Source organism: Populus nigra, chromosome 11 (genome assembly GCF_951802175.1).
Source record: "Populus nigra chromosome 11, ddPopNigr1.1, whole genome shotgun sequence".
NCBI classification, from domain to species: Eukaryota; Viridiplantae; Streptophyta; class Magnoliopsida; order Malpighiales; family Salicaceae; genus Populus; species Populus nigra.
The window spans coordinates 2,023,527-2,037,066 of record NC_084862.1 but is presented as its reverse complement, the minus strand read 5'-3'; the positions used below and the strand labels follow the sequence as shown (position 1 = coordinate 2,037,066).

Below are 13,540 nucleotides of genomic sequence, written 5' to 3'. Positions count from 1 at the left end.
AGACAAGTGAGAAATGGATCAACATAAGCAAAACTGAACCATGACCGCTTCAATTCATTATACCAAGATGAACCCTCCTTAAGTTGGCTTCTAAAAACTCAAGTTTGAGCTCCATTTTTAAACAAAATAATGAAAAACAAAGAACTCGTTCCACAAAACAACATATTCAAGTGTATAACTCACAAGTAAAACACACTAAGCTAAAACAAACCAAACCAGAGTGGATTCAGAACAAATAAACCAATTCCCCAATTGGGTTCCTCACAATACAATCACTAACACCATGATACTACAAAAAGTGACGTCGAAGTACAGCATTCAACAAAAAAGATGACAATTTACAACACGGTAAGCTAGGCTAAATCATACCACCCACTGCAAAAAAGGACTAAAACTTGCTCAAAATCTAGGAAACTGAAACCAATTCGAATATTGGTTTCTCTCCGCCTCTCGTTTCTTCAGGTGGGGACCGACTACAGATATCATACAGGCCCGGGGTCTGATCGAATCCAAAACCCGATTCGCTAATTAACCGATTGAGCAAAGTCAATTTCAAAACTAAGTGGTTTTAGTGTTTTATTTTTAACTAAAAACAATATTTTTTTATAAATAAATAAAAACTAGATATCTGACTTTTATTTTGCTGTGAATTAGATTTTGTTTAATAAAAATAAATAGATAAATGGGCTTTTTCATAAGTTTTTTTAATATAAAAAAACTTTAATTATAAATTCAAATTTTTATGTATGCATTAAATTGAATAAATTAATATTTGATTAATAATTAACTAAATAGAAATAAGATATTTGATTAAAAAAAATGTGAAAGGAAAAGTAGAAAAAAGTACAAGGATCATTTCTTTAAAATTAAATATTACAGATGAAATTAAAAAAAAACAAAAAAATAAAAGTTTACTCGTGTAAACATTTGAAATTCATGATCATGGTTATGATATGGAGATCATAAAGATCGACTACTTAGAAGATAAACCTTAATAAACAACATATAAAAAATTGCAATAAAAGGATACCTCAAATAGAACTTAAAAAAAAACAAAGAAAAAAAAATTCAAGATAGCTCGAGTTAACACGTTAACCTTGTGACTGTAACCATAAGAATAGGATAATCCTATATATAAAAAAAACACGAAGATCAATTTAAAAAAACAAAACGTCGAGGGATATAAAAAAACTAAAGTCATCTTGTGTCAACTTTCAAAATTTGTGATCTTGCTCAAAAGGCTGAAATTAACCCCATAGAAGGTCAAAAAAGAAGAAGCAAAATCTTCCATAAAAAATGATGAGAGATTAATTAACAAAGAAAAATGCAATAAAAAAAGGAGGACCCTAAACAAAGAACATGAGGACAAAATTCAACATAAAAAATTTGAAATCAAATAATAGGGATAAAACTAAAAAACTCATTTAATCAAAGGATAAAAAAAATTAAACAATGAAGATCAAATTTAATATAAAAATTAAATTAAACCAAATAATTAGGAATGAAATTGAAGAAAAAAATAAATCAAAAGAAGCTAAAAAACAAACCAAATAGCAATAAAAAAAATAAAAGTGAATTTTTTATTTTTTATTTTTCGAAAACAAAACTAATGTCAAATGATAATATCAGAAAAAAATAAGCAAAAAAAAATTGTTATCTCATGTTAGCTTTTCAAACTCATGATCTAAGTTATTAGACCAGAAGTACCATACATAAAAAAATCACGAAGCCTTATCCTCAAAAAATTAAACATTGAATAAATAAAAAAATTATTAATGCAAAAGAATAAAAAAAATTAAAAATGGTAATTAAACAAATGAGGGTGAAAATTGCAATAAAAAATAAATTAGAAGACTAAACAAAATTTTTTATTAGAGGGTTAAATTGAAAATAAAAATATTTTTAATAAAAAGAAAAAAATTAGAAGAATAAGGATCAAACTAGAAAAATAATATACCATAAAATTTGATTGAATGATGAAATTAAAAAATAATAAAATTTTCACAAATGGGGCAAGAAAAAAAAATAGACATTAAAGAACAATGATCAAGTTGAAAAAAAAAATATATGACAAATTGAAATTGAAGGATTAATTTGAAAAAAATAATATGTGACAGATTAAAATTAAAGGATTACATTGAAAACAAATAAAAATTTTTACAAAATAATTAAAAAAAATAAGGAAGAAAACTGAAATATCATCCAACAAAAATTCAACCTATAATTAAAAAAAAAAATTACTCGCTGATCACAAACCAACAAACCTCCATTAAAAAGATAAAATTTAACCACTAGATACGTCAATACGTGTGGCCTAAAAAGCAGTATATATGTCTTTTTACTGCTTTAAAAAATAAACGACCTAAATACTCACTGTTAACAACGTTATATTTTTGTATATAAAGGCTAAAAAAATTATTTTACTATGCATAAAAAATATAAAAAAAGTCACGTATCTCCAGTCAAAAAATTATCCTTAAGTCATAAGCCTTTGGTTACATATGCCCCCACTCAAATAATAAATGACCACTGGCGATTTAAAAAGACCGGGAAAGGGAAAAAATATATATAATTAAACTATTGCAATAATATTTTTTTGTGTGTGCAGTGTTTTCTATAGTATTTTGGTAACATGTTCTATAGTTTCTATTAATTAAAAAAATCATTAAAACTGACTTAATTGAGTGTTATTTAATCAGATTATGAATTGATATATTGATCCACTCTAATTTTACCAGATTAACATTGATTTTGATTTGGCAAAAAAAAAAAAAATTCTAACCCAAATTACATTTTGAGTCAAGAAGTCCCCAATTACTCCGTCAAGAGTCCACCAAGTTAATTGTAAGTCACCAAGCAAATTACAATTAATTTTCTTTTTGTTGTCAAATTACAAGTTGCTGTGACTGTAACACCCTCTAGTGTTATGAAATCTCAAACATTTATTTATTAATATCAAGTATTGAATAATATATTTAAGATTATGAGATTTTTTTTTAAATTTCAGCAGAGTTTCCTTTATTTTCTTATATTACCAAGTTATCAACTAGACTTCATTCAATCACAATACTCAAAACTTTCACTTTGATCCAACCATCCTGGATCATATCCCATCTCATCAAATAATATTTCACATAACTATACTTCATTGTATTTTCTCAACTTTACATCATCAACAAATAACACATTAACTACAAACAATTATAAACTCAAAAGATTCATATTGAACTAATTATTACATTAAGATGCATTCATCTTCTACACATACAAGATTATAATTACTAATTTTCTTAATAATTTAATAATATTAGTTCCAAAAGCAAAACATATTCAGGATACATATATTACAATCTACATAAAATACAAATTACATATAAACCAAATATGTTACATTCCACAAAATAAACAGATTAAATCACAAAGCCCATATTTAAAGCTCCGCATCATCTCGTGAAAAATCTGTATACTTAACATTAATAAGAAATAAGGAAGATAACACATTAAAGATGATAAAACTATTATGTTCACAATTCTTCAAAATTATATCAAATTATCTTTCATCACCAACTTACTATATATCAACATTAATAACTCATTCATAATTTATTAATCCTATACTTATAGGACCTCTATGACCAACACTCATTGCTTAATTTTAAATTTGGTAATTCAATTTTACCTCAAACCTGGCTAACCCTCTTAAGTAGCCAACTATCAAACCGGTAATTCCATACAAATTATCCAACATCTGACTATTCTCCATCAATAGCCAATACAACTGGTAATTCCATACGAATTACCCAACATCCGGTTATTCTCCATCAATAGCCAATACAACCGGTAATTCCATACGAATTACCTAACATCTGGCTATTCTCTATCAATAGCCAATACAACCGGTAATTCCATACCAACCGGTAATTCTATACTAACCAACCAGTAATTTTATATTAACTAACCGGTAATTCCTACTAACCAACCGGTACTTCTATACTAACCGGTAATTCATACCAACCAACTGGTAATTCTATATTAACTAACCGGTAATTCCATACCAACCGGTAATTCCATTATAATACCAACAATTTCTTCATCTACTTCTTTCATATCAACATGTCATAAACAACTCATAACTAATAATGAAACTTTGAATTTTAAAAGAAAGTGATGAATCACTTACCGTCTGCTCGTGATGGCCCAGCTCCTCCTGCCTGATGCTCTACTCCCGGTACAACTCCTGAATCAATCAGATTGCACTACATTATTAATCCATTATCATTTCTCCTACGTGCCTAAATTTGAAGCACGTAATATCTTTTATTAAATTGGGGTTTACACCAAAATTTTCATTCATTTGTCACCTCATTTTCAACATATAGTTTTAATCAATTTTCTTCTTTTAACTCACTTAACGAATTCTCCCATGAACTTTTCCTACCATTTATTTATTCCTTTTTTTTCATATTCTTATGATGTTTCTTCACTTATTTATATTTTGAATACTTCAAATAAAAATAAGATAAAGAACATCATTTCTCAAACATAAAACAATCAAAACCTCATTCTTATATTTCCTCATCCTTAATTACAAGTTCTTTTCTTCAACATTATTCAATTTCTTTCTTAATTACTACTTACATTCACTATTTTTATACTATTCTACCTCAATTACATCATGCTTACTATTTTTCTCAAAATCCCCAAATTCTCATAAGAACCCTAATTTTAAAAAATCAAGATTATGAGAAATTAAATCAAATGTAATTGTCATTGTTTGATAACTTACTCAAATACACCCAAAAACACTTCATTCAAGTAAGAATCTAAACTTTTCATGCTTACCAATCTAAGTTCTCCCAACTTTTCTTCTCCTCCTAGTGTGGTCAGCCCTCCTCACCTTTCTTATATCTTCCTTCCCTTGATTCTTCCTTAATTTAATGTTCTAAGCCTTTGAATCTTACAAGTTTCAAAGCTCTCTCTCACTTTTTCTTGTTTTTCTCTTAACTTCTCATGTTCTTCTCTTATTTTTTTTCTGTCCACATTTGTTACTGCCCAGTTGGCAGTTCATAACAGAAAAGGGGCTGCCTTGTTTTATTTTTAATAGCAAATTACTGTTTTACCTTTAATGAGTCTTTTTGCTTTCATTTGACGGTCCTTATTTTTTTATAGCACCACCGAGCTTCGTTCATCCTAAAATTTTAACCAGATTTTATTCAATATATTTTAAGGTTCCTCATAAAATTTCAGCTTAATCTGATGGTCAGATTTAAAATTACGTCCAATAACGTAAAACTAGTCAAATTGTGATTTTTCATCAAATTTCTGAATTTCTCTAAAAATTCTGAAATTTTAACCCAAGCTAAAGAATTATATTAGAAGGCTCCACACAAATTTTCAGAATTTTCTGATAACCTGATCAAGATTTACAAATTTTTTCTTTTTATTTTACATGAAACTAGTCAATTTATAATTTTTCACGTAAAAGTTTTACAGTCACACTTCTCGGTTCTCACCGTTCTGGGCTGGCCGAATGGAGACCTGCAACTTTACAAAAGAGTTTATGTATGTCTTGTAATTTGCTTTAAATAAATGTAAAATAGTTGTAGGATGGTTTTCTTAATCAAATTAAAAGGATACACTTTTTAATTTATTTTATTTTTATAACATGTCATGTATTGTATTCTCAATATCAGTTACTTTGTAGATAGCTCTCGTCAGAAGCAGCTGGAAATGTTTCTTGGGATGAGACTTTTCCAGCATCTTCCATCAGTTCCAGTTCAACCTCTAAATGTATGTTGTGTATTCTCAATATCAGCTACTTATTCCGGGATTCCTTCACGCAACCCATGTTTTCTTTTGTAGATTCTTTGCTCCTGCCAAAGCAGCAATACCAGTTTCATTAGGACCATAAAGTCACTTGTTGGTTAGCTCTATTCTTCATGCCTGCTCTCTTCCTCGTTATCTTTGTTTTCTTGAAGGGAAGGAGTTTCTTTTGTGCACCTTTATATCCATAACCCTTGCTTAGAGCACCTCGCAATTAAATCCCAAAGCATTTCGAATTTGATAACATTATCATGTCTGACACTTGATGTTTTCGTTCATTTACTTTCCGTTGACTCCATGTTCTTTAACTAGGATGTGCTCATATGTCTTATCATTCTATTTTACCTCAAAACTTGTGTTGGAAACATTCCTGTAATGCAAATATCAGATTCATAGTTTGGTGCCAAGATCTCTATCAATCAGCTCATAAAGTACTCAATTTAGTTGTGTATTAAATCCAATTCATGGTTTGGTGCCTTCTCGGCCTTCTGGTTTCCTTCTCAAGCCAGTTCCTAACATGAGTCCAAGTTCCAATGGTGGATCAAGTCCTCTGAGTTTCAAGAGAAAAGACTTGATATGGGTAATTATCTGCTTATTCTTTGCATCACAAGTAAATGATATGCAAGTTATGAAACTCACACAATATCTTTCAAGTTGAAAAATCTTCTTCTAGGTTTTTTTCTTCTCTTTTCATGTTCTTTCTACTCTACGAGAGAGGAAATTGAGTGCGGCCATTGGATTTTTGGCTTCCTTTCTTCTCTATCCTTGTTTTTGACCAAGAACTTTTCCTTCGTTTCGCTACCCCTGCTGTTTTACATTTTCCTCTGATAATTTCCTCCTACCAAATACCAAATAGACTAGAATTCTAAAAAGCGTTGGCTTCTGAATGGACTATGGAGCAACCGTGAAGTTGTCAAAAGGCCTTGATAAATTCTGTAAGAACACAGCAATTCTTTGTTTTTGTAGATTTCAATTTTTCCCATTTGGTTGGGATCTCTATCCTCCATATATAGACATGTTAAATTTCACTATCTCCCCCTCCCCCTCCCCTTCACTACGAATTCCTAGTCATCATGGGAGATGATGCTCAAACATGAAGCATGGAACTACCTTGTGGCTGCCAATACATGGTCTCAAAGTCCCGACCGGCGGATTTTTAAGCCGTGTATTTATTCTTGTATATGGCAGTCTTAATTCTACAGAACTGAAGCTTGCTGTTAAATTAGATGGCAGTTAAAAATGTCTGCAGAGTCTGTATTCTGATCACATGATACAATACGAAGTCCTGAAAATGTCCCTCTTGTGTTGCCATAGCTAACCCTGTGTCTGCATTTCTCTTCACTCGATCTACGCTTATAGCATTACAGTCACTTAACGTGAAAACTACAGGCTCTCGGTTACAGTGATTCTTATGAGGTGACGGAGACATTAGGGAAAAAGGAGAGATGTCCTCATGTCTTTCATTTTAAAAAAATTAAAAAATTCAGAAATAAACTAGTTTGCAAGGTCATGCCACTGAGAGAAGTGTATTTAAAATCATGACAGGAGGACTTGGTTTCCCAGGCTGGTTCAAGAATACGTTGAAGTTTTGGTTGCATAATAGAAATGCATTTATTATAGTTATTAAACCCCACTTTTCTTAGCGGGTTGAATTGAAAATCCGTGATGAGAAGTTTGATGCGAGTTAAGTTTTTATTTGAAAAGGTAAAAATATTAATTTGGTAAAATTTGATTCATCAGATTAAATTTATAATAACATAATTGATTTATTTTGATTAATTCTAAAAAATTATTTTTTAATTAAAAATGATTCAGCAACCCCATAAATTAACCTAGATATTGTTTATTTTTATAGTTAAACTGCCCTTTGAATTTTTTTATACTTTAAATTAATTTTTTTAAATATTTTTTAATTGTTTTAATAGGTTAATATTAAAAATAAATTTAAAAAATAAAAAAATATTTTAATATATTTTAATATAATTTTTTTTTTAAATAATTACAACTGTAATATTAATCACCATCTTAATAACTTAATAATATATTATATCAACTCTAAGGGGTGTAACTTAATTGGTCAGATTTTAAATTTGTTTTTTAAAGATCACCAGTTCGAGTCTTATAAATCTCAAGACCACTAAAGGCTTATATGGTTGTTAAGTTCAGGTCCTTTGAAATTAGTCAAGATACATACAAACTAATCCAAATATTTATATTAATAAAAAATAAAATAAAATTATTTCCTTTTATCGTCACCATCACTATGATTCCAATGTTCTATTTCATCCAAGAAATTTTGTTTCTTTTAATGGCTCCATGGACTTTGGGTCTTCAGCCTTAATAACGAATTGGGCTTTGTATGCTTAACAACAAAACCCTTGCTGCTACAAAAAATCTAATCTCAGCCGTTCATCTGAGGAGCCAATAGGCCAGTCACTAGGGAATAGGGTTTATAACAAGTTCCATTATATCTCTCACACCTCTCTCTCAAACCCTACCAGCCGTCTAGCCTCTCCCAGATCAAGCTTCTACAATGGTGACTCTCAAAACCCTAGCTTTCAACTACATTACATGTGTTCTTTCATTTCTTCTTAAAAAAAAACACGAACTGTTTTTTAGATTTTATTTTATTAGTCTTAAAAAGCTTTGGTTACGATAGAAATTTCATTTTTTTTTTCTGTTTAAAGCTATAAATTAAGTAGAGATTAGGGTTTTGTTGAATTTTTAGAAATGGGCTTGTGCTAATATGTATGTTTTTCTCTGTTGTTTGCTTGACAGGCCTTTGCCAAGTCGCAGAAAAGCAGGGCATACTTCAAGAGGTATCAAGTCAAGTTTAAGAGAAGGCGAGGTAAAGATTTCAACTTTTTGGTTAATTAGATGTATTGTCTGCTGATAAAGTTCATTCTTCTCAATGAGTTTTGGTGATTTTTCCTTTTTTGATCAATGGATGAGAATTCTTTTCTTGTAGCTGGGAAGACTGACTACAGGGCTAGGATTCGCCTGATTAATCAGGACAAGAACAAGTACAATACGCCTAAGTACCGATTCGTTGTCCGATTTGTATCCTTTTGATTGGTTTGTTCTTTAACGTGTTGTCATATTCATTTCTTGTTACTCTGTTCTTTTTTTGCGTTTTTGTTAGCATTGTTAGCCACTAATTTTTTGGATCTTTATTTGCTATATGCTATAAAACAGTAGAAATATAATTAGTATTACTGCATTTGCTTTTAAATAAGGCTATGGATTGTGCATGAATGTTGACTTGAATTGATGTTTTTGTGTTTGAATTGAATCATTAGGTCTTGAGATGTTATTCAAGGTGCAACTGCTTTTGGTGTGTACTTTGGGTGTAGGGTACTGCTCCTGCTCAATAGGGCATTTAAAAAACAATTTATGTACCGTTATAGATTGTGTTCTACATGTTTTGCACCTTAACGTTGTGTTTTTAGACCAACAAGGACATTATTGCACAAATAGCATCTGCAAGCATTGCTGGAGATATAGTCCTTGCTTCTGCTTATGCTCATGAGCTTCCTCGATATGGGCTTGAAGCTGGTCTTACAAACTATGCAGCAGGTAATCCTTTGGTCTGGAAACTATGAGCTTACCTAATATGTTATTCTAACCTTTTGTTTGATTTGGAATCACGTTCAGCTTACTGCACTGGACTTCTCTTGGCTCGTCGTGTATTGAAAATGCTTGAGATGGATGATGAATATGAAGGAAATGTGGAGGTATATTGTGGGGATAAAGGATTCACCTTCTCTGACAACCAATTTTAACTCTTCATGATACAACTTAACTCAAAAAAATTAGCTGTCTTACACAGTTTTTGGCTTATGAACTTGAATATCAGGCTACTGGAGAGGATTTCTCTGTTGAACCAGCTGATAGCAGGAGGCCATTCCGTGCCCTACTTGATGTTGGTCTGCTCAGAACCACTACTGGAAACCGTGTGTTTGGTGCCCTCAAGGTATATTAAGACAATTAATTTTGCAAAATCCTTTTCCATTATGTTTGTTCTGGGAAGCTTGTCATAAAATGATTCTTCATTGTAGTATATTTTTTGTTAAAGCACCAATGCATGCAATTCAATCAATTATTTTGTAAATGTTATCATGCAATGATATTTGGATTATTGCTGTCATTGCCACGTTGTATCTGAAATGCATTAGAAGTTGCTAGTGATATTTTCACTATAAAACCAGTTTGGTGGTTTTACTTTTGCCCTTTTTTATCCATTAAACAAATATTTATGGTCTTGTTCTTTTTTTTTTCTTTTTAGTTTACATTAGTTGCATTATCTTTGAATTTCAATATTCAGCATCTGAATGCACAACACCATTCACCTATCATATTATTTATGCTTGAGAATTATGATAGTTAGATTGGTGCCGTTGATGTGTTTCATTGAACTAATTCGTTCTGTTTTCTTTTGTAGGGAGCTTTAGATGGTGGTTTAGATATTCCCCACAGTGACAAGAGGTTTGCTGGCTTTGCAAAGGACAATAAGCAGCTTGATGCTGAAGTTCACCGCAAATATATTTATGGAGGCCATGTTGCTGCATACATGAGGGTAAATGTGGCTAGCTTTAATGAACACAATTTGTTATATTTTGTTGTTTCCGCGTCTTTAATTGCATCTGTAAAAAAATGTGCTTGTATATTGTCTATTATAATTTTCAGATATTTATTGTGTTTCTTCACCCCAGACATTGATGGAGGATGAACCTGAGAAATACCAATCCCACTTTAGTGAGTACCTCAAGAGAGGAATTGATGCTGATGGTATGGAGGCATTGTACAAGAAGGTTCATGCTGCCATTCGCGCTGATCCAACTGCAAAGAAATCAGAGAAGCAGCCACCCAAGGAGCACAAGAGGTTTGTTGCTATTTAATTGATAACTATTTGCACGCACCCCACACAACTTTGTGATAGCTTATTTGTTTGTATGGTAAATCACCACTTCCATCTACCTGTAAGTTGCAAGTCCATCTTCTCATGCCATTTTTGCATGGAGCTACTTGAAATTATATATTTAGTATTTTCCTTCAAATTGTTTCTGTGTATCACAGGTACAACTTGAAGAAGCTAACCTATGAGGAAAGGAAAGCCAAGTTGGTTGAGCGATTGAATGCTCTCAACTCAGCCGCTGACGATGAAGATGATGAGTGAAACATTGATGCATGAGCTCTAATGTCAGTTTTCCGTGGCACACAGGCTACTTTTGAGTTTTTATTTGAAACCTAGTTATGTCCTTCAGATTATTTTTGCTTATGGCTCCATTTTTGTCTCCTTAAGTATAATTTTCTTAGATTACAAGATTGTGATTTTTTTAAAACTTGATATTGAATGCAATTTCAAATTTGACTTGGCTAATTATAATTTGCTTGATTAAATGCCGGATTACTTTTGTTTGTTGAAATAATTGCTATGTGGATATGAAGCTGGTGATCATTCGTTTTGATGTTGTAAAACTTGATCAAAAAATTTAGATTTTGAAGGAACAAGAGGTTCCCCTTGTTGGAATATGGATTTACGCTAGAATGTAACTTTGAAATTCAAGGTGTTAAGATAGTATTAATAATCTATTGTTAAGAATCATTCCTGACTGGGAATCATCCTATTGCTCAAGTAAAATGGGAAGCATATTTTTTAAACAGATGTTACTTGTGTAGTATGAAACTGACGCTGTGAGTACCCTAGGGTTCGCTTACTGTCGTGATTTTGTGCTGTAGAATCTTGACCCCTATTTGATTTTAGAAATTAGCTCCCGAATGCTAGAAATATGCCTGTGTGCCAATTTTAAGCCTTTACCTCGGCACAAAGCCACAAGCCAGAGTCACATAGAAGGGTGTCGTGGATATCAATGCTAACCAAAGAGCACAAGAATAAAACCGTCAGCCAACGGATTTCCACTTCCCATTACAACCAGAGCTCAAAATACGATCGACTTATAATTTCATGCCACGCACTGTTGACATGATAAATTTGCCTTTCAATTTTTTCCTCCCGAATTCGATCAATCCTCTTGAGTATGAGATGCAGTCATGACTCGTTCACTAACCTCAACACCAGCGACCACAATAACACCAATTTCAGCCAATTCTAAGATCTTCTCTTCCATCTCTAGGCTTTCTAAGAACGATTGCTTGCCATGGAGATTCAAAGCCATTTTCAGATAACAAACTTGTTCATCGCAGGTGGGCATCTTTCTCTTGATTTAAGCCTTTGTATAATGTAGATGAATCTACGTTTTCTATATGATGAATTTGGTGCAACAACTGCTAACATACTTGCAAGTCTCACTAAATACTTGAATGAAATATGAGTTTGCTGATACTTTTAGCCAAATGTACACCGATATTATATTGCTTAGCATTTTATATTTCATGGGGGTTCATGCCTCCATGTTGCCGGCCAATGACACTGGGCTTGAACATTGGTGGTTGGGATGCAAATGCAGCTAGAAGGCCACCACCTCCACCGCCAGCGGCCAAACTAAGAGAGAAAGGAAAGGCAATAAACGAACCATCTGAATAGTAATAAAAACAACACCCCGCTTTTGTTCTTTTCCGATCATCTACCAAATTTTCTTTGAGTTGAGAGGAAAATGTGTGCTCTAATTAACATTTGAGCTTTATGGAGGAGTTTAGCATGTTTCAGTTGGCAGGCCACGATAAATTATTGTATATAATGTCGTATAGCTTTATAAGAAATTTGAAAACAAGAAGGGGAAACAAATGCACGAGTGAGAACACAACAAGGGTCATTCATTTTGTTATTGCATCATAACCAAGACAGATGATGAGAGGGAGAAAGACAAGGAGTAATATTCATATATTCAAATAAAGAGGTAAAGAGGTATTATTGGAAATCACTAATATCTCTTGTATGGTCAAGGTTTACTATAAATATATATTATGGAAACCTAATTTTATATTATTGGAACTCTAATTTAACATACAATGAAATAACTTCTCTTTTTCACGGACGGAGATATATTATCAAACCACATTAAAATTCCTCACTCTCACATAAAATTGACATTATAAAAATAGGTAAACTAGACCCGATCTAACTGATTGATTAAAGATTTGACCAATTAATTTCTTGATTCGAGTTGAGAGTTGATGAAGATTTTCTAAATATATTTAGCTCCAATTTAGAAATAACATACATGAATCATATTCATACATTTGATGATAAATTACATATCAATTAAGTTGTCAAAAGAAAACAGTTTTCAATTTGGATTTCTAAAATATGCATTTTGTATCCCTTACCCATTTTGGAGTGCATTTTTTGTCCAATAAATGCAGTTATTTTGACAAAAACTTGATATTTTTTTAAAAAACTAATGGAAAAAATATGTTATTTAAAATTTGGTTAAAATTTCTATTATTTAGGATTTTTTTATTTTTATCCTACTTTTTCAATGATTGGATTTTGAGCATAAATTTAACTCAATTTTATAGACACTATTATGGCTTGGAGTGTTTATATATTCACATGAAATGTAATCCATTGATTTCTGAAGAGTTTTCCTTTATCTATATAATGAATTAAGATTTCATGGAATCCCTTAAAATCCAAGACTAAAAATCTTAAATCCCAAAAAAAAAAGAAAAAAAAGTAATTGAACAGTCCATGAATAGTCATCACTTTCATGCATTATTCATTATTTTTTTCATGGATTTTAAGATATGTTGACTT

At 31.4% G+C, this 13,540-nt stretch overlaps 1 protein-coding gene across 1 annotated transcript; it reads left to right on the top strand.

Moving 5' to 3' along the window:
- The first annotated feature begins 8,219 nt into the window (after positions 1-8,219).
- LOC133706378 (large ribosomal subunit protein uL18) lies at positions 8,220-11,203 on the top strand. Its single transcript, XM_062131903.1, has 9 exons — positions 8,220-8,359; positions 8,602-8,671; positions 8,792-8,883; positions 9,273-9,399; positions 9,478-9,557; positions 9,680-9,796; positions 10,265-10,399; positions 10,536-10,705; positions 10,900-11,203. The coding sequence occupies exons 1-9, from the start codon at positions 8,357-8,359 to the stop codon at positions 10,997-10,999; spliced, it is 894 nt and encodes a 297-aa protein (XP_061987887.1). The 5' UTR covers positions 8,220-8,356; the 3' UTR covers positions 11,000-11,203.
- Positions 11,204-13,540: the final 2,337 nt, after the last annotated feature.